General features: G+C 40.2%; 1 protein-coding gene across 1 annotated transcript; it reads left to right on the plus strand.

Annotated features, from left to right (window-relative positions):
- Positions 1-1,226: 1,226 nt before the first annotated feature.
- C8H5orf15 (chromosome 8 C5orf15 homolog) lies at positions 1,227-16,917 on the plus strand. The gene is made up of 3 exons (XM_048861847.2): positions 1,227-1,674; positions 12,477-13,045; positions 14,482-16,917. Exons 1-3 carry the CDS (start codon positions 1,242-1,244, stop codon positions 14,611-14,613), a joined length of 1,134 nt encoding a protein of 377 aa, XP_048717804.2. The 5' UTR covers positions 1,227-1,241; the 3' UTR covers positions 14,614-16,917.
- Positions 16,918-22,648: the final 5,731 nt, after the last annotated feature.

Raw genomic sequence — 22,648 nt, forward strand, 5'->3', positions numbered from 1 at the left:
GACACCATCACAGGGCCTAATCACATCAGCCACACTATCAGAGGCTCGTTCACCTGCACATCTACCAATGTGATATATTTTCCTTTTGCGAATACAGACTAACACGGCAGCTACTCTGAAATATGCCATCATGTGTCAGCAATGCCCCTCTGCCATGTACATTGGTCAAACTGGACAGTCTCTACATAAAACAATAAATGGACACAAATCAGATGTCAAGAATTATAACATTCATAAACCAGTCAGGGAACACTTCAATCTCTCTGGTCACTCGATTTCAGACCTAAAGGTCACAATATTACAACAAAAAGACTTCAAAAACAGACTCCAAGGAGAGACTGCTGAATTGGAATTAATTTGCAAACTGGATACAATTAACTTAGGCTTGAATAGAGACCGGGAGTGGATGGGTCATTACACAAAGTAAAACTAGGTTTCAGAGGAACAGCCGTGTTAGTCTGTATTCGCAAAAAGAAAAGGAGTACTTGTGGCACCTTAGAGACTAACCAATTTATTTGAGCATGAGCTTTCGTGAGCTGTAGCTCACGAAAGCTCATGCTCAAATAAATTGGTTAGTCTCTAAGGTGCCACAAGTACTCCTTTTTTTTTAAAGTAAAACTATTCCTCCTCCCGGCTCCTCAGGCGTTCCTGTCAACTGCTGGAAATGGCCCACCTTGATTATCATGACAAAAGGTTTTCTCTCTCCCTCCTCCTGCCCTTGCTGGTAACAGCTCATCTTAAGTGATCACTCTCCTTACAGTGTGTACGGTAACACCCATTGTTTCATGTTCTCTGTGTGTATAAATCTCCCCACTGTGTTTTCCACGGGATGCATCCGATGAAGTGAGCTGTAATTCACGAAAGCTTATGCTCAAATCAGCTAGTTAGTCTCTCAGGTGCCACAAGTCCTCCTTTTCTTATAGTCTCCCTAGTCAGGGAGCAGCTCGCCCGGCCCCACAGGCCCGCTGGGGGCCGGACACGAGAGCCCGGGGCCCCCGGGGGCGGCGCTGCCGGTGGACACGCCTGTCTCGGTGCGGTACTAGGTAGGGTGCGCGGAGGCCCAGGATCCTGAGGCGGAGCCGAGGACCTGCGCTTTCAGTGGGGCGCCCACGGGACTGCCAGGGCCCCGCCCCCCGGCGGGAGCGCTTAGCCCCGCACCAACCCTCCTCACAGGTGCGCCGCCGGCCGCGGCCCTATAAACGGTCCGGGCACCGCCGCACACGAACCGCCCCGTTTGGCACATGCGCACTCGCACTCCAGCTCTCTGGCGGCCGCCGCCGAGTCTGCCTGGAAGTTGCCGCCCCCTTCAAACAAGCGTATGCGGAGCCTTCTACGCCGCGTGCGCAATCAGGCCCCTTACGGTGCGCATGCGCCGTCCCTGCCTTTTCTCTGCCACGGCGCAGGGGCGCGAGGTTCTGACAGCGCTTGGTGGTGGAGGGGGGGGAGCGCGTCACCGTCGCGGAACTTCACGTCCTAGCAACGATAGGCGGGACCTAGCCACGTCCGTGTTCCGGTTCCGAGCCCATCGCCCCACTGTGCCCGCAAAGATGGCCGCTGCCGGGGAGAGGCTGCGGGGAGCTGCGAGAGCGGCGTCCCCGCCGGGCCGGGCCCTTTCCCTCCTCCTGCTGCTGCTTGTTGGCCTGGCCGTGCCGGCCTGCAGCCAGCTGGGCAACGGTGAGTGCGGGGGGCGCGGAGGGCAGCGGGGAGGCGCTGCCTGGGCTCGGGGAATGGGGGGAACCTGCGCAGGGAGGGGCGCCGGGGTCGGCGGAGGGAGGGTCAGAAGAAGGCGCCTGGGAAGACTGCTGTGGGCAAACAGGCCCTTGGACAGCCCCTTCACCAGAGGTGAGAGAAGGGCTCGGGGTGAAGTGGGGGCACCTGTCGGGGGGTGAGGAGGAGACGGCGTTGTGGGGGGGACCCCTGTTCCGTTAATGGGAAAATGTTTAAATCGGGGAGACACTCCATTTATTTTACTCAAGTGTGTTTTCATGAGTAGTTTCTCCCCCCACATCCTGTGCTAAACCAGTTCTGCGTTTCCTGCCTTCCTTCCTCTCAGGGCTTTAATTTAGCATTTTTGAGTTCAGAAGTTTGAAAATCTGCTGCAGGTGCTTTTCTTTTCCAGTCTCATCATGAATGGCAAAGAACCCAGAAAGCTGTGTCTTGTGAACTACTGCCTAATGATATTATCCCGATAAAATTAGGAGGATTCCTGTTGCTATTTTACCTCTAGAGAGAGGTGTTGATGACAGGAATCTCACACAATTAACTTTACTGGCAGACGTTACGTTTTCTACAGTATGGTGTTGTCTACACTGGCACTTCATCGGCAAAACTTTGGTCATTCAGGGGGTGTTAAAAAAAACCCAGTGACAAAAGTTTTACTGACACAGGGTGCTGGTGTGAACAGCACTTTGTCAGCTCTCTTGATGACAAAGCCGCCGCTGTTCGTGCGGGGTGGAAGTTTTTGTGCGCCTTTTAGCGGCCTGGCTGTAGCAGCACAGCCATATCGCTCAAAGCCTCGTAATGTAGCTATAGCTTTAGTTTGACATACTGCCTAAAGACGAAGTGAAGTAGTTTTGAAGACACACTTCTCCCATAATTTCTAATTGGTAGTGTGCCTTTAAAACATTGGTATCATTCAGATGTTTTAGATATTATAGAATGCTAAGGCTGGAAGGGATCATGAGAGGTCATCTAGTTCAGTCCCCTACAGTGAGGCAGGACTAAGTATTATCTAGATCGTCCCTGACAGGTGTTTGTCTAACCTGCTCTTAAAAATCTCCGTGATTGGAGATTCCACAACTTCCCTAGGCAATTTATTCCAGTGCTTAACCAGCCTGACAGTTAGGAAGTTTTTCCTAATGTCCAACCTAAACCGCCCTTGCTGTAATTTAAGGCCATTGCTTCTTGTCCTATCTTCCAAGGTTAAGAAGAACAGTTCTTCTCCCTCCTCCTTGTAACAACCTTTTATGTACTTGAAAACTGTTGTGTCCCCTCTCAGTCCTCTCTTTTCCAGACTAAACAAACCCAGATTTCTTCAATTTTCCCTCATAGGTCATGTTTTAAAGACGTTTAATAATTTTTGTTGCTCTTCTCTGCTCCAAGGGGGAGGACCTGCCCCCCAGCCCAGGCCTTGGTAAATATATAGGTCACTCCCATCAGCTGATACACCAGATGTTTCTCACCTTGTTTCTGTTCAGCAACATCTAGTTTTAACCTGTCTTTGTTGCTTTTAATGTTGTGTATTCCAGAGAATAAGGAATGCTGACAGACTGCTTAATTTAACAGCATTGTCCTATGCACAAAGTAAACCTTTAAAATATTTTTTTTAAAAGTTAAAAGGTAAATGTGAACACACTGTTTATATCCGAGATGGGCAAATTACAGATCACATCCGGCCCGTGGGACTATCCTGCCTGGCCCCTGAGCGCGGCTCCCAGCGTTCGGAGCCTGTCCACGCTAGTGTTTTAAAGCGCTCAGACTTGTTGTGCTCGGGGTGTGTGTGATTTTTCATGCCCCTGAGCCAGCAAGTTAGAGTGCTATAAAATCTAAGTATAGACAAGCCCAGAGATCACAATTCAAAGATATATGGCCAATTGAATGATGTATGTTTAATAAGAATTTTAAACTTTATTCCTAAAGTTTATTACCTGTTTTATTGATGTAAAAATAGCTTATGGGGGGGAAAAAAACTCTTTTGTTTTCTGAATCACTCCACAAATAGTATGATTTGAGTTTCTTAAAAGTCAAATGCTTTATACCGTACACAGTAGTAACTGCTTGATAGTTTTAGTTCTGAAAGGGAGGTCCATTTCTATAAATATAATTGCTGGCTAATAAGAACTTCTTCCTTCTGCATATGTGTAGGCTTTAGGAAGGTTTGTTTCAAAACCACTCATTTTGTGAGAATTAAAAATGTGAGGATATACAAAACTTGATAGTTCAAAGGGAAAGCTAAATTCTGCTACATATGCATTTCATTAGTTTTAGCAGTTACCTCAGGGTCCTTCAAAATCCAACTCTATCAGGTGAGGTCACTTCATAGAGTTAGCTGCCCAGCATATCCCATGACCAGTAACTACAAATATGAAACTGGATAAAATTAATTTTTTTTGCAACTCTTTCCTAATTTTTTCATCCAAGTCAGTTCAGCCCTATTGACTTCAGTGCAGGGTCCACCCATATAAATTCAGTTGAGGAGCAGACTTTCATAAGCTTCTCTCAAGCAGTGAGCTAAAAAGGCATAGTTTGAGGTGAAAATACAAATGAATACATTTGTCTTACAGCATGAACAAATGCCTCAAATATAAAGTGATACACTTCAGCTTATATATAGGGCCTCATCATGTTGTGCAAACGCATGAAGATATGGCCCATGCCCTGAAAAGTTTTTACGTTTGCCTTCTTTGTTTTCTTGTGCCCATGTCATGAACTAGATTTTTTCCAGAACCGTGCACAAGCGATGGCTCTTTCCATCGCTGCAGCCAGGTCCTCTTCATATAGGTCTCCCCAAAGTGTCAGCAAGCAAGCTGGTGCTTCATAGTATGCACTTCACTGCACCTGTATATTCATGTGTCTGACTTTAAATACCATGCCACATGTAGTGGCAGCAAATAAACTATGTATTTTCTTTCACCATGCATGTGAATAGAAGTTTTAAGATATGGCATGAATTGTCAATGGTATCATTGGCTGCTGAGGATTGTTGTGTTGGATTAGACCTCTGGTTACATTCCTAAACCAAAAAGTTGATTATAGTTCAACTACTATGCTATGAATTTTAAATGTCTTAACCACTTTAGAGCCAATAGTCAATAATACTCTGCATGTCCAGAAAAGCCATTCATATGATCCTAGTACAGTATGCCATAGAGTTTACTGAAAGGGACACTGTCAACTTAACTATCACAATCCTTTCTGATTTTTTTGTCTACTGTTGTTGCATGTAATATTCTTGCAATTGAAAATGATTAATGAGCTTCGCTTTTCCATTTTACTTTGTCCAATATTTGTGTATAGTCCGTTTCCCCCATTGTTTGTATGAAAGATAAACAACAAGGGACAGAGAAACCTTCTTAAAAATAGGAAACTGTCTTTGTGAGCCTCACAAAAATAGCAGGGAGATTCAGGGGTGTCTCACTTTCAGGGCACGTGTTCCTCCTCTGTGGTCCCTCAAGGATACCCACTTAAGGTTTCTGGCTCCCAGCCATCACCTCTCTTGGGTGGAGACCTGTGGCTGTCTCCCTCTTGATGGGGGATTTAAGGCTGCGGAGCTCCTTGCCTTATACAGCGATATCTCCAGCAAGCTAGTCTGCCTAAAGGCCAACAACCATGCGTTGTTTTCTCTCTGAGGGCTATGAACAGGGTATTGCTAGCAGTTACAAGGTACCTTGCTTTTTGTAAGCAAAGATCTTTATTCTTAAGGTAAAAGAATTAGAGAAAACAAATATAAAAACCAATAAAAGTTCCTATATGCATTCTAAAAGCTTACCAGAGGTCACTGCTCAGTCATATGAGCCCTGGGTAAGCCACACTCTTTCCAGCCCTTCTGCAAGGGTCAGGGCCTCCATTGGATAGAAGGTCCTGAGTCTGTTTAAATCCAGCCATTTAGATCAAAAGATTTTCCTGTTGGCTTCTGAAGGGGTGGTACCTCTCTGGAGGTGTTTATAACCGGTCTTAAGTGATTCACCTTAAACACCCCCCACTGTCTTTAGTTCCTGGTCGAGCTGTCCATGCTCTTCTTCTGGAGTTAGTGATACATAAACTTAATAAACCTGGTTCCCAAAGATATTGCATGGGGTTGCAATATCTGTCATAAGGAGAAGGAGGAATTATTTTTATTTTGTTTTTATTGACTAGATTTCAGGTTGATGGTATCTCTTTAAATATCTCCTTTACAAGGATATACAAACAAATCTAAAAGGAAGTGCCTTGAACAGTAAGCCATATTTCCTCTTTTCCGTTTTCTTCATATAACGTGTTAAATGTTTGACACTTGCCAGTATTGTTCTGTCTGTTTACAAAAAGGTAAAGAATTTTCAGTGGCTATACTGATTTCCTTGTCAGACTTTGTCACAGTGTGTGACCTCTGTGAATGTCTCAATAATACACTATTTGATCTTATTGTAAACTTATCATATGGTATAAGTCTTGGTTGAATGAATCATCTGTTATGATGGAGTAATGTGGGATAAATTGTTTATTGGCTCTCTGTATGGACTTCTTCCTTGTAGCTCGTTGGCTCTCTATTGAAGCCTTTAAGTGTAATGATTTTTTTTTTGGAGGCATTCACATAAGATGTGACTGTCCATATGGAAAGTCTTTCCTGTTTAATGCCATCAGTTACAGTGCCAGCTAACAGAAATAGGGCATTGATGGATTTCCTGGCAGAACTGTAGCTTTAGATCTGGGGAATGCTCATCTTGGCATCACCAATCAAGTATTTATTTTTTCTGCTAGTAAAAACTAAAAAAAAATTTTATGTAAAATTCCATCACTAGTAGCAAAGGTAGTAGTTTAAAGAAATAGTTTCCTTATATTTGGTAAATGGTACCTCTAGTCAGGACTAGATTATTTGTGACTCTCCTTTATTTTAGGAGCTAGAAGGCTCCATGATGTCTAACTCAACTGGGGTTAGCTGAGGGATTTTTGTTTTTACAATTGGTTAAAGCCTATTTCATGTTGTAAAAGTTTGCCTTATAAACAAAGAGTAGCTTGTTCAGCTTTAGTCCTTTATAAACGTACTTGGGTCTGTGAGTAACTTGATTCATTCTAGCGTCTGTATAACATTTTATTGATAAGTAATCTGACAAAAAGTGGCTGGTTGTGAATGATTCAGTCCTAGAGTTTTTTAGGTGCCGAAGTTCGTAATTTTTCAATATGCCAAAGAACTAATAAATTATTAAATAACCATAAATAATGGCACTGTTTTAGAACATACATTCCTATGTATTTTTGGCATGCCAAATGCTTTTTCAAACTGCGGTACATAATGTGATTTTATTTTTTAAGCAGTCTCCTCATGTTTTGTGATAGAGGTAAAGTGCCATAAAATGAGCAGTTCTATGGTCTGATCCTGATCTGATACAAGGTGTTGAGAATTTTCATTATTTTGCACACTTAGACCTATTGGCCATTATGAGCTTTTTTTTTTCCCCCCTCCTTACAGAGGGAAATCTGATTTTCTGTAAACAGATGCATCTCAATCCAGGACTTCATGTTGTTTTCATATTTATCCTGCTTTTATGCAGCACTTTGCAAAATTGTCCCAGTCCTGCATAGGTCTTGTCATTAGCTTTGTTCTCATGGATGGACTGTTTTGCAATATCATTCTTTTTTTTTGTACTTCCAATTCTCCTCTGGAATGAATGTTCAAGCACGGTGCGGAGTATTTATTTGTTGTGTTTATTTGTTGTTGTGTTTAATATGAGTTGTGCCACTAAAATTCCACCTTTGTCTAGTTGGGGTAAAACACTTGTATTAAAATTGTTTTGAGTCCCAATTAGGTTCTTTAAGAACAACTTGATGGCATTGCAGTCTTCTGAAAAATTTAGTTTTATTCAAGCTAACATGGATAATGATTACATAACATCCTAATATTATAGGATTTATGTTAGTCCACTGTAGTAGTCTAAGATAACAGCAACGGAAGAATTTAAACTTACGGGATAATGTGGAAATTGTTGAATGGTGATATGCTCATGTTGACTTTTAAAATCATTGGGTAAAACACATCTTGTGTGGTATGGGATTTTTAGAAATACCTAAAGCTGGTTTATTCTTGAAAGTTTGCTGGCATAGCAATGTCAGTTAAGAGTGAAAAAAAATTGCACCCTTAACCAATGTAACCATGTGACCAAAAGCCCAAGTGTAGACATATTTAAACCCGGGGGGGTGGGGGGGAGGACGGAAAAATTCCATAATTTTGGTTGGTTTCAAACCAAATCTGAACTTGCCCCCTTCCCCTGTTTTGTGTAGAGTCAAAGCAACTGTTTAGTTAACCTGAAACTTTTTTGGTGTTTCACCCCCCCCCTTTTTTTTTTTTGTTTAGATAAATTTCAAGAGAACTTCATTTCAGGATGAAACTTCAAAATGTTTTGTTTTAAAATTGTCAAAATGAAATGGTTCTGCATTTCAGAATCTGCTGAATTCTACCTAAAATCACAAATAGTTTCAGTGCTCTGAAAAATGCATTTTTCAGTGAATTTAATATTCATCAAAAAAATTCACTCAGGAGTATGAGTTCCGTTGACTTTCACTGAGACTTGTGCTTCTAGGTCACTCTATTATTTTTTTTACTGAAAAATCCCACCCAAAATCACTTTGAATTAAAGGTTCTGGCTTGAAATGTATTAAGTTTTTTTTTTCCCCAAACAGAATGTAGTGACTCTGCCAACTTAGTTTATTCTAAACAATAAGTCTTCCAAACCGTAATATAAATATTCTTAGGACTTTGGCTTATGCCCTGAAACACAAAGGCTTACAATCTCTAACTATTAGAGATCAATTTGAGACCAAATGTGGGGGCCAGGTTTATGATACCTGCATCTGCAGAGTTCTTATGCCTTCCTCTGAAGCCTTTGGTATTGACTACTATGACACAGAATACTGGACTAAATCTTGGCTCTGATCCAATCTTGTAGTTCCTATGTTCCACTTTAAGTTTTTTTTAAAATGTAATCTATACACTTGTTACAAAATTGTGATCCTGGACATAATGATACTGCAAGATTATGCTAATGCAGGTGAATTGGAGTATTTTAAGATTTCTGCAGTAGACATGAAGACTTTTAAAAAGTAAAGTCTACTGCTGATATTGTCAGACTGATTAGTTTTCATGTGAAATACATAGAGAAATTTTATCAGTTGTACTTGGTTTAAAATCTAGTGTATAGTGAAGTTTTGCTGACACGCTAAAAATCTGTGCTAAATTTTCTGCTGTAGCTCCCGAAAGTTATTGTCACGTGCCAAGGAAGTCTTTTCACAGAATTTTTCAGTTTTCTCTAAAACTCAGAGCAGTTTTATATTGCAGCTTTCAAGAAAGGCACTTTGACATTTTAACATGGAGTAAAAAGTATAATTGTAAGTCAGTCAACCTTATTTCATGTGCCATGCCTTGAACAGCGTAATCATTAACGAAGAAAAATGTACTACGAATAAATGCAGTGAAATCTGCTACTTTGTTAAATAGCTTGGTATGTGGTTTTTAGTACTGTGTTGTAAACCTGCTAAACATTTCAGTTGCAAACACACAAAAATATTGAACAGTAAAACTGCTGGAAGTGAAAATGAAGAAAAATGTCTTAATCACATCTTAAAATAGAACTTCTCTATTAGTTTTCTGTGTGCTTATGTATGGTCATGTGACCTCTGCCCTGTAACATTGTTAGTGAATTCATAGTTTGATGAGTAAAGAGACCCTTTTTACCACCAGTCATAAAGCAGGCAAAGCAACATTTTCCCCTAAACTAATTTCATTGTCTTGGCAGTTGAGCACGTTTGCAGGGTGAAGCCATAGTGTGCACATCACACAAACCCTGTGCCCATTTAGAATGTTTAGCTGGAATATGGATATTATCTGACTTTATTTATATAATTATTGGAGTGCTGATTATTTTGTTAAATGGGTCAGACTCTGGAAAAAAATCAGTGCTCGGATCTTTTCAATTTGGGTTCTTGATCGTTTTAGACCTTGTAAGCTTTGACAGTGTCCTTCAGTGCTTGTGCTGCTTATACGTAACTTCAGATCTACTTGCAAGTGGTGAAAATAATTTCTTGCTCCCTTTCTTTCTCACAGTCTTAATTAATAGTGGGTTTCCCTTCTCTTTTGGATGATTGAGGCAGGCCAGACTTTTGTCCTGCCCAGGGAACAGGACAGCCCCTTCTGAGTCTTTCCCAGATTTCTCTGCCTCTGTTGCAAATGGTAGGTTATGGACCTCTACTTGTTACGGAGCTTTGACAGTATTTTAATTCTTAAAGTAGTAACTTTTCCTTACCCAGTTTCATATGGAACTTTGGTTCCCTCAACAAAAACAAAATTACTTTTTTTTTTTTTTTTGGGGAAGAGGTCTCTTCCATGATTCTGATACCTGCCTTATTCTGTTGGGATTTCCTCATCAAAAGGACTGAAAGAGGTATACCTCCACATTCGTATCCACATGTATCATTGTAGGTATCTGCATGTTTTTGCTACCACTTCACGCTTTCTTGAGATCCTTCTGGGAAAGGTGCAGAAGATGCAGTCACATGTCCTAGCCAGAACAAGGGGTCGGTTTTCCCCCTGATCACTTACAAGAGAGTGGAAAAACCCACTTTTGTGATCGTGTGACATGAGGAATTCAAGAAAGGAAATTCTCAGATGAAAACAAATTTTCCTTTTTCAGTGGAAAACATTGAAGAAGTGGGGGCCCTATAAAAGCCATAATTTTGAGGTGAATTGTGATTCTTTGGCTGTAAATTACATTTATTAATAGATTAATTCTTCATTTCTTCTGTAAGTGTAGTCTTTTTCATCATTTGTTTGCTGAACTTCCAGATAGTGTTCTGGGTTTAAGCAGATACTCCATAGAGAAATGATGTAAGTTAGTGTTCTTCTTGAATTGTGCTAAGTTATATACTTCTGGTGGAAGACGGTGTGACATACTGACCATTTTGTGCAATATCCTGAATTAATTTTATTGAATTAAATTAAACCTTATTGAATTAGTTTAATATCTTTTGGAGTTAATTGTATTAAAAATTAAAATTTTTATGTTCTACTGTGAGATTGTATGGAACGCTATAGCAGGAAGACAAGATTACTCTGGAAGTTATTAGGAATTTCAGAGGGCTTTTTGGAACAATGCATATGAAGTGGATTTCCTAGGAAGTACCTGGATGTGAGTGGAATGCAAATTCTCTCCTCCTAAGAATCTCTTGAAGCTATGCCCTGAGGAGTGAGGAGTTTTGCAATCTTGAGGAGCAGGAAAATAACACTACAGGTGCAGGCTGAAACCTCAGTTGAAGCTTTCCTGGCCCCTAGATGAGTAGGAATGGGATGCCAAGTGCACCTTAGGACATCAAAGCTTGAGGATGAAACCTATCCCAGGTTCTCCAAAGATTACTACTATCTTCTAGGAAGGTGGGGCAAGTCTCAAACTCTGATGTTTGTGTAGGGTTGTTTTTTAAACCCAACATTGACACCATAAGAATACAACGCACTTCATTGCTTTGCATATCACCTTTCAATATCATGACACAGACTGAAAATAAGAAAAGGAGTACTTGTGGCACCTTAGAGACTAACCAATTTATTTGAGCATGAGCTTTCGTGAGCTACAGCTCACTTCATCAGATGTTTACCGTGGAAACTGCAGCAGACTTTATATACACACAGAGAATATGAAACAATACCTCCTCCCACCCCACTGTCCTGCTGGTAATAGCAGGACAGTGGGGTGGGAGGAGGTATTGTTTCATATTCTCTGTGTGTATATAAAGTCTGCTGCAGTTTCCACGGTAAACATCTGATGAAGTGAGCTGTAGCTCACGAAAGCTCATGCTCAAATAAATTGGTTAGTCTCTAAGGTGCCACAAGTACTCCTTTTCTTTTTGCGAATACAGACTAACACGGCTGTTCCTCTGAAAACTGAAAATAAGGACAATCAAAGTTTAGTGCTGATAGTTGAGTAACTTTCACGGGTGGGCAAAGTGGAAAGGGAACAGTTTGATCTGCAGGTGAAGTGTCAGGCTAAGCTTTCAAGTTCCTGGTTTCTCTTGATTCATGTGGGTCTTTTAAAATGAGTTATTGAAATGAAATCCATTTTTCACTTAAAGATGAAAAGTGGTTTCTGAGGTTGATAGACTTGTTTTTTGGTTCTTTGGAAGTAAATATTTGAGACTATTAAAATTTAATATAGAGATCTTCTATTCTAAATACCAGTCCAGAGTGAATTTGTAAATGCATCTACCTCTTTGCTAATGGTTGTGTGATGCTATGGCAGATTGGGAAAATTTAATGTGCCTGTCGTATTGTTGCCCTAATCAACTCCGTCCACTTATAAATATACTAGAAGAAGTTCTTCAGAAAAGGTGTGAATATGGTATTTGAAAATAGAATGAACTTTATTTACAGGGGTCTGACGTTTTTAGAGTAATATCTGTTTAAATCTTGGGGTTTATACACTGCAAGACTTGTCAACTCCACAGTGAGATCTTTTACTGTTGTAAAACTGAATAGTAACCAAAACCTATATTTCAAGTCACTAAACAGTTTAACATACTAGTGTAGCATACTTTATGATCCCTGTTCCATTTTTCTCTGTTGTGAACTGGCAGAACTGTATATTCTGGTTTTAAAACCATTGCACTCCAAAATGGGCCTAATTCATTGAGGTATGACTTCCTTGTAAAATAAGTCAAGAGACTTAGTGAGTATGTTTGTACACAAATCTAAAGAACAAAAACAAACCTAGAAAAATGTCTTTTCTCCTTTCGCCCAGATACTGCAGATGCTATTAAAAATGACAGTGAAGTGTTCAGTACATCTCAGAGTTCAACAGCCAGTCTGAACAATTTGATAACTACAACAAAAAAAGAAATGTCCTCAACTCTTAAAGTCGATAATATTGTCACACTTAGACCAACTACCGTGAAGGATGACGCAGCCACATCTGTTGCAACTCATGCCACATCTGTTAGTCCCATTTCACAAATGGATGTGGATGCTTCTGAAGATACTAAAATTGAGGAAGAGGGTCTCCTAACAGACTTCAAAGACATACTGAATAGTTCACCCCCAGCAGCAAAAGAAACTATGGAGCCTGATGGGCGTGATGACTATGGCCATTATGAGATGACGTCCAATTCCAGATATAATACAGACCTTCTAGATTTGCCAGAAGATGAGGAGACTGATAGCTTTGGAAGTTATGAGCACACAAAATCTCTTGATGCCAAGATAAAGGACTCCGTCTCAGGATTGGAAGAAGACACCCATTTCTTTTTCCACCTGGTTATTATTGCTTTCTTAGTAGCTGTTGTTTATATCACATATCATAATAAGAGAAAGGTAGGTATACTATGAAAGCGAGATGAAAAATTCCACTTTAATATTTCAAAGTAATTTTTGCTTTGAAACCTTGAAAAATGTTTTAAATAAAAACTACTTAGTTGTGCTAATGGTCTAAGTACACTTACAAACAGTATTCTGTTTTGTGATCTTAATGTGCAGATCATTAATATCTGTACAAAAAAGAAAGCTAATTTAGAACTAGCAGCATTTTAGGTTGGGAAAATCAATTAAATGATAACATCGAGAATCAATCAGTTCAGTAATATGCTATGATGATATATGGTTTCTAGAAATAAGATCAAGGGCAAGGAGATTGATGAACTAATTTTGGGTCTGCACAGGATTATAAACCTCAATTTAAGGAAAATTTAATCTTCAGTAAAGTGAGAATGTTCCTGAGATGGTGATAATGCTTACAATTTGAGACCATTTTTGAACTGTAGGTATGCCTAGGATTTAACCCTTGCCCTATCACAGCTGGATAATTAGCATGTTGGGTTACTTTTGTTCGCAGTTCTAACATATCTCTGACTGTAGCTATCTGATGATGAAATCAGATCATCATTGAAATATTTTTCTGCAGTCTTATCAGTGTTATCTTATTTCAGAATCTACAGCTATGACGTGACAGCCCACAGTTTATTTCAAACGTGTGTGCATTTTCTTAATTTAATGCTCCAAGAAGTTTAAATATGTTTCTCTTTCCCTGTTCTTTTTTTCTTTATCCCTTTAGCTAACTTTATTTGGTCTTATGTTTTATTGGGTCTGAAACTAACATGGCTAACTTATAACACCATATTATACCAAAAACAAGTGCATTGCTGAGTATAGGTAAAATTTTTAGAAGTGCATATGACATGTTTGGAAATAGGACTTGGACCAAAGACTAAATTGCTAGGTGCTGTTGAAAATTTTATCTTGGTTGTCTCTTGTGTCAGCACAGAGACAGAGATTTCTGTCTTCACAACTCCCATAACTACAGCTTGATGCTGAGAGTACGCAGACTTTGGTTGGGTTGATACTGCATGCTCCTTTGTTGCTGGAGAGTAGCAGCAGAAAATACTCTACTGCTGAAACTACAGAATCTTTTCAGCATTCTCTGACTGGCAGTAACAACAGTGTAAGTTTCAGGGTGTATCAGACAAAGGTTTTTACCAACGTTACCTAACGCTGACTGTGCTGAAAACTTGCATGCTGTTAATACTAATGCCTTTGCCATTATGGAGCTGTACCTGTGCTAGCCAAGTTGTGGGAGAAGTCTTGGTGTGGACAAGAGGTGGGTTAACAGTGAGTGGATTAGCACCAGTCATGCTGGTAGCTCTGGATGGGGCTGTGTGATTACAAATGTAGCTGTTACGTTAGCTGACAAAAGTGAAACATTTGCACAACATTGTCATTTCATCCGTATCAAAATTGGTTGTGATTTCTTCCAGATCTTCTTGTTGGTCCAGAGCCGAAGGTGGCGTGATGGTCTTTGCTCTAGAACAGTGGAATATCATCGTTTAGATCAAAATGTTAATGAAGCAATGCCTTCGCTGAAGATAACCAATGATTACATTTTTTAAAAGCATCAATTTGCTGAATTATTTTCTTTGCCTGACTTTTTCTATAATGTTGTGCAGTGTCAGCCATAAAAAGTTTGTACTGAAATGAGATGTCTCTCTTGCCTGGACGGGTTTGAGATTAAAGCTTATGTAAGACACAGGGCATATATTATTAGCATTAAATTCTTTGTCGACAGTCAAATTTCAAATCACATGTACAGAAACTAGATTTAAACAATTTATTTCACTTGTTTTTTTCCTTTATTTCATTTTCTTTTGTGCATCCTGTCCTTCTGTCTAGAGCAGCGCCAACAGGGCTAATATAAAAATGTGGGCATAAAACATTTTAGATCTGATAAATTGAGTCTGCCATCACTGAATTAAATTAATGGTCTCTTTCTGCAAATCATTACTATAGCTGGATTTATGAGCTATCTTACACAGTTAAATGTTTTTCCATGTATAGATAGCCAAAAGATATCTAGATGAAAGTTTTGCAGCACTAGGCAAACTCAGACTCTTCTCATGTTAGGCTACCTAATGTGACAAACTTTATGCTGATATTCTTCTCTAGATGCTTCATGCAGTAAAGTATTTTAAAATTAAAAGTATAATTATGTACCAAGCATGACTTGACTTCAAGTTATACCTTACATTTCTTTGGAATATCCCAAGTTTGTATGAAAGTATTGCTGTTTCTTGATTGCCCAAGATTTACTCTGTAACTCTACTTATGGAAACTTCATCTGTCATTTTAAGATTATTGAACTGAAAATAAGCTTCATGGTATAATTTATAAAATAAAAATATACCTAGCAGGCAAGTGCAACAAAAATTTCCCCTGAATTTTAAGGCAATTATGCTATGCAATCATGTGGTTTCTTGTATACTACAAACATGTTAAGTCTGGGAATGTTAGTATGATTAATTTTGATATTATCCTATACCCAAGTAATTGGCAGGTGGGGTAGAAATTAAAAGCATATGGGTTGCCACAATCTGTGGACAACACTGCACCTTTATTTAATTTTGTCAAAATTAATTTTACACGTGAATTAGGTGTACAGCAAGTTACTGGTATGTTTGGTTTTTTACCTTGTCCTACGTAGTTCAGCTATTTGTTTTTTCCATGAGATGTAAAATTTTCATAGTTTTTCTTTTTGTACATTCTGTTTGATTTAATTTTCAGAGCTGATAAACATGTAAATAATGGTGAATAAGAACCACAATTAATGACTTGGTATACAAGTGGTAATGTGCTGTTTTGAAAAAGGTCAAAACTTTACAGATGTTAGCATGAGAAGAATTGTGATGGCATGATATGTTATGGGTGAAATAGTTCATAAATAGTAAACCCCTACAGTTACATGTTTTCTTTTGATAACCATAAGAAAGTGAAGCATAAACAATATGCCTGAACTATTTTCTTGCAGTAATTTTTATCATATTTGGACTTTCACGTAATATTTTGAATAATGTTTTTAAAATAAATGGGGAAAATATAAGCTTTTGTTTTTATAATATCTTGATCAGTTTGAACATGTTCATGTTATGTAGCATATTCCAATGACAGTGAATAATTTATCTTCTGTTTAGGGTTGAACAGAGCATTGCAAACTATCTTTTGGCACTCAAAACGACTGTTTTTGCCATTCATTATGTGTGGATTCACTATGTATGGAATCCTTTATATGACTATATAGGCATGGTATGTGTGACAAACCATTTGCACTTTCCAGCGCCTCTGCTGCCATTCATCTCAACCCAGTCTCGTGAAGGAGTCAGGTTTTCAATAAGTGTCATCTTGTGCAGTATCGCTGTGTTTTTTTTCCAGTAGAAATGTGTAAGAATATCAAATTAGAAAAATTGTCAGGTAGGTTATTTTAAACCACCTTAACTATAGTTTACAGAATATGGAGAGGGAAGGGGGTTAGGAGAGGAAAGTGTTGAAGCCATAGCACTGATATGATAAATTTGTATTGAAACAGTTATAAACAAAACAAAAATAGCTTTTTTTTAACTTTTTGTGGAGTTTATGGATGCATTACTTTCTCCTTCCTTTTGAGCCATCCTCAGTTCTGTGAAGTATAGTTCTCAGCTTTACTGGTAAACCATAGCTTTAATTAGGCCTTCTATAACTCCCCACTCAGAAGGGCTGAAAAAACAATATCCTATTACAAGATATGCATTCTTTGCCTGTATTGTAGCAAATGCTTTCTGGAGAAAATGAGATGGCAAACTAACCCTCTAGCCATCCCTTTTCCTTAAGAGACTAAGAATGGTTTCTTGAAATGTAAATGATTAAAACTGTAACAGTTCTGACAATGCTGTCTTTTTTTCTTCCAAAAATGTGCCTTCCTCATTCTATGACAGCCATTGTGATGCGATAGTTGAAATTGTCTTTTGGTTTTGCATTTAAAGTACAGAGTGTCCTGTCTGTTTTATGTGCACACAAATTCAGTAAACCTTGAATCTTCTAGTGACTTTCAAGAAAACTTGGCCAATTTCAAAGTTCCATTAATTACAAAGTAGCTTTTCCCCTTCCCCCTCCCCAAAACATTCTGAACTTCATGATTGTTCTTCTGGCTTAAGAACTACACTTTGAAAGCCAACAATTTGCACATAAGGTGGGTTCTCTGGGGTGGTTTGTTAATTAAACAAAAAAAAGTTGGTCATCCTAAATGAATTTTTATGCACTATGGTTAGCTGAGAGACCAAGATTTACAATGTCTTTGAGCTAACTGATCAAAGATGGTTCAAGTGTGAAGGCTCAAATATGTGTGCATCTGTGTCATCGTTCCAATGTAAACTGCACCTGAGACTCCTTTTCAGTCCCTCCCTGAGTGCACCCCTCTTGCAACAGGCCTGGCTTCCTTCACTCTCCGAGAAACTATGCAGTCCACCTATTGTTAAACTGGATCTCTGGGCTGCAGCCCTCTTGTTTTCCCAGCCCCATTAATAGGACAGGCTGAACTCCATTTGGCACCAGTAAGCCCGTTCACTTTTGGGGTCTACATTTAAAGTGACTCAAAAAGAGCTTTGTAGTATTACCTCAAAGGGAGAACAAAGTAGTATTTTATTACCAAAGGGAACCGGCATTTAGGAAAATGGGTTGTTAAAAGTCCTATTCTCATTTCCCTATCTAAGCCTAATCCAATGTAGACACAAGTAGGTCTGTGGGAGACTGCTTGTCAGCCTAGCTGCTGTTACTCAGGGAGGTGGTCCTACAGAACAACCCCTTCTATAGGTGTAGACTGCATCTATAGCATAGACTTATACCAGTGTAGCTACAGAACTGTAGTTATACTAGTATAGTCTTGGTATTGTGGCCATATTCTGTCAGTTTTGGTATCTACCTCTGTTGGCTGACAACTAACTCACCCATCTTCCTTCCTGAGGCCCCCATTTTCAAGGTTTAGGAACCCCTTTGATTCTAGGCTTCGCCTTGGGAAGAGCAGCCTCAATGGAGCCAGCTAGGTAGCTGCTACTTAATCTATGGCTGCCATTATCACTCCTTTGAAGATGCCTCTTATCTTTGCCATTTCCTGTTGGTTTCTTCCTTAACAGTTTTTCCTTTGATTTAACTCCTGGTGGAAATCAAACAGGTCTGCCCCTCAGAGTATCTGATATGCACTTTAAAAAAACTACACAAGTCCTTCAGTGTGTTTTCTGGCCCCCTGCCCTTGAATGGAGAGTAGGTTGGGGAGCTGAATCTGTTTATGGTGGCTGCAAGTTTGGGGAAGGGAGGTCCCAGAAAGCTGGCATCTCTATAGGGTAAAGAGTGAAGTTGACAGTGAGTGTTGCAGTGGTGAGGGATGTGTGCTCCTGGATGAAAGAGAAGAATGTATGTACTGTTGAATGCCGTAGCTCCCCCCCCCCCCCCCGCCCCTTGTTTTGTGGTTAGATACGTCTGCTACCTTTGTTCATACCCCACATAGTGTTTGTATTATGTATGGGAAAGGCACTGCCATGATTCATGGAAAAAAGCATATCCTGTTCCCTCACTTTCACATCATTGGGATTACTAAAATTATTTCTTAAAATTCATTTAATAGAATTCACTTTATTTTTATTGGTCTTATATTTAACTTTCGTGATACTTGTCCCTCAATCTTACTATTCTGTCCTTTTTTTAACCTAAGCTTGTGACTGGAGTGCTCATATTCATAAGGCATAGAGTCTGCAGTCTTCTCTGAAAATTCTCTTGCAAGTATAGGCCTGAAATTAGAAACTGCATAATCTTGAACTTATTGATCCTCTGAAATCGGATGAGGGAGGAGTGAAGTCTTGAGCTGGCTGACTTTGAATCTTAAACTGGATTCACAAAAATAACCCCATCCCAACACTATGCCGTTGAGAGAGTACATTGGCTTATAAAGTATCTGACAAAGGTTGACACCCAAACTGACATGCATGCGTGCACATACCCACCCCCACCATGCTGTGAGCAACCAGGCTGGCTCTTCTAATGCAGAGATGGGAATACGTATTGACAAAATGTGCTGCTCCTTTCTTTTAAAGCAGTTTAGCCTGTAATATACAGTTTTCATCTTGTTTAAACTGTTTTATGCAAATATTCAAATTTTAAATAAGGCTCCTGCAAATGGTACTCAAGGGATACTTATTTGTATGTTTTTAAATTCACAAGAAATTAACATGGATGTGAAATCCTTGAAGTTCTTTAAATAACATACACCGTTGGGTTTTATGTTGGGCAATCACTGGAGACATTCATTTTCAGAATTTTAATCCATTATCAACTGGGGCTGAATAATCATATAATTGACAAATGCTTTAGCTTGCTGTCTCAAGAGAGAGGTTTGAAAATATAAGATTAGACAACTGTTGAAGTCTGACAGAAAGCTCTCCCTTGTTTGTGTGGCTGTTAAGCATTACAAAAACTCATTCAAATTATGATCAGGTAATACTTGTATCCTACAAATTACAAGCCAATTAGTGGATTGCCATCACTTTCACTTCCCAACTGAGAGTTAATAAGTGGCACCAACTGTGTTAGTTTGTGTCCCAAAACCCGGGCTTTGGAAGAGTGAATTCCAAGGAAGAATTCTATTGAGAGTATCCAAGACAGCAGGAATATTCCATCGGATTGTAGGTATGCATAAGGGCAGAGGTATGGAATAAAAAAAACTGAGATGACCATTTCTATTAACTTCAAAGCTAGACAATGACTGTACCTTCCACAATACTTGTTGCAGTGCTTTTCTTATCCTCATTCTGTAAAAGGACAAAACATGCATCTTTGTAGAGAAAAAAGATCTGTAATGTAGACAGAAGCCCTCTACACATTAAGGAATTTTCTCTGTCACTTGCAATATTGCCTGGACTGTTACTTTAATTGGATAAGGTCACACCTGTCTGGTGCTGGCCTGTTAAGTTGATGGCCTTATAACTCCAATAAAGGAAGAAATATTTCATATAATCCAACTCGCCACCACAAGAGTGGGGCATGTATCATCCTTTGTGTAATAAACAAAACCGTTTGCTGATCAGGTAAGCAGGATGGAACTGTTGCTTTCTGTTTTTAATTGAATTTGCCAGTTGAAAATTTAGTAACAGACAATCAAATAGTCATAAAGTACTGAGATCAAATAGTAGAGGAAGAAACAAGCAAATGTGTCAAATCTTACCTACAGGAGAAGTCTTGATGAATTCTTCCCCTGGAGAAAGGAAACTTTCTTCTATTAAGGTGAATTATGACTTCTATTTCTTTATCAGAATACTGATGGAATTCCTGAAGAGTTTTTTCTTATTAAACTTCTCAAGATGAGAGTTGAAGCTCTATTTATGTAGGTTTTTGTGGGTGATTTGATTTTTATGAAATGAGGAAAGAAATAATAGTTTAAACAAATAATACATTTCACTTACAGGAAATCAGATATCTAAAAAATTTGTAGTTTTAATTTTTCATTTAGTACCAGTGCATGTTATTCAGCTAAGTGATCTGTCCTTGGCTCCTGCTCAGCTGCATGCAGGGTGAAAAGAGAATGGTTTATTTGAGTTGGATGGGTTGTGAAAGAAGAGAATTAATAATGCTTCAAATAAGAAAGGATAACAAAAATTGTTAGAGGGAGGCAGATTAATTTGTAGCCCTAGAGATCTGGGGTCAATTTCCAGATGTGCAGTAGATTTCTTGAGTGACATTGGACAAGTTTCAGAGTAGCAGCCGTGTTAGTCTGTATTCGCAAAAAGAAAAGGAGGACTTGTGGCACCTTGGAGACTAACCAATTTATTTGAGCATAAGCTTTCGTGAGCTACAGCTCACTTCATCGGATGCTGTAGCTCACGAAAACTTATGCTCAAATAAATTGGTTAGTCTCCAAGGTGCCACAAGTACTCCTTTTCTTTTTGCGGATACAGACTAAGGGTATGTCTACACTACGGAATAAGGTCGAATTTATAGAAGTCGGTTTTTTAGAAATCGGTTTTATAAATTCGAGTGTGTGTGTCCCCACAGAAAATGCTCTAAGTGCATTAAGTGCATTAACTCGGCGGAGCGCTTCCACAGTACCGAGGCAAGCGTCGACTTCCGGAGCGTTGCACTGTGGGTAGCTATCCCACAGTTCCCGCAGTCTCCGCTGCCCATTGGAATTCTGGGTTGAGATCCCAATGCCTGATGGGGCTAAAACATTGTCGCGGGTGGTTCTGGGTACATATCGTCAGCCTCCCGTTCCCTCCCTCCCCCCGTGAAAGCAAGGGCAGACAATCATTTCGCGCCTTTTTTCCTGAGTTACCTGTGCAGACGCCATACCACAGCAAGCATGGAGCCCGCTCAGGTAACCGTCACCCTATGTCTCCTGGGTGCTGGCAGACGCGGTACGGCTTTGCTGCACAGTAGCAGTAACCCCTTGCCTTCTGGCAGCAGACGGTGCAATACGACTGGTAGTCGTCCTCATCGTGTCCGAGGTGCTCCTGGCCGCGTCGGCTGGGAGCGCCTGGGCAGACATGGGCGCAGGGACTACATTTGGAGTGACTTGACCAGGTCATTCTCTTTAGTCCTGCAGTCAGTCCTATTGAACCGTCTTATGGTGAGCAGGCAGGCGATACGGACTGCTAGCAGTCGTACTGTACCATCTTCTGCCAGGCAGGCAAGAGATGAGGATTGCTAGCAGTCGTATTGCACCATCTTCTGCCAGGCAGGCAAGAGATGGGGATGGCTAGCAGGCGTACTGTACCATCTTCTGCCGAGCAGCCATGAGATGTGGATGGCATGCAGTCCTTCTGCACCGTCTGCTGCCAGCCAAAGATGTAAAAGATAGATGGAGTGGGTCAAAACAAGAAATAGACCAGATTTGTTTTGTACTCATTTGCCTCCTCCCCTGTCTAGGGGACTCATTCCTCTAGGTCACACTGCAGTCACTCACAGAGAAGGTGCAGCGAGGTAAATCTAGCCATGTATCAATCAGAGGCCAGGCTAACCTCCTTGTTCCAATAACAACGATAACTTAGGTGCACCATTTCTTATTGGAACCCTCCGTGCAGTCCTGCCTGAAATACTCCTTGATGTACAGGCACCCCCTTTGTTGATTTTAGCTCCCTGAAGCCAACCCTGTAAGCCGTGTCGTCAGTCGCCCCTCCCTCCGTCAGAGCAACGGCAGACAATCGTTCCGCGCCTTTTTTCTGTGCGGACGCCATACCACGGCAAGCATGGAGCCCGCTCAGCTCACTTTGGCAATTAGGAGCACATTAACCACCACACGCATTATCCAGCAGTATATGCAGCACCAGAACATGGCAACGCGATACCGGGCGAGGAGGCGACGTCAGCGCGGTCCCGTGAGTGATCAGGACATGGACACAGATTTCTCTGAAAGCATGGGCCCTGACAATGCATGCATCATGGTGCTAATGGGGCAGGTTCATGCTGTGGAACGCCGATTCTGGGCTCGGGAAACAAGCACAGACTGGTGGGACCGCATAGTGTTGCAGGTCTGGGACGATTCCCAGTGGCTACGAAACTTTCGCATGCGTAAGGGCACTTTCATGGAACTTTGTGACTTGCTTTCCCCTGTCCTGAAGCGCATGAATACCAAGATGA

This window comes from Caretta caretta, chromosome 8, assembly GCF_965140235.1.
Source record: "Caretta caretta isolate rCarCar2 chromosome 8, rCarCar1.hap1, whole genome shotgun sequence".
In the NCBI taxonomy this organism is placed as follows: Eukaryota; Metazoa; Chordata; order Testudines; family Cheloniidae; genus Caretta; species Caretta caretta.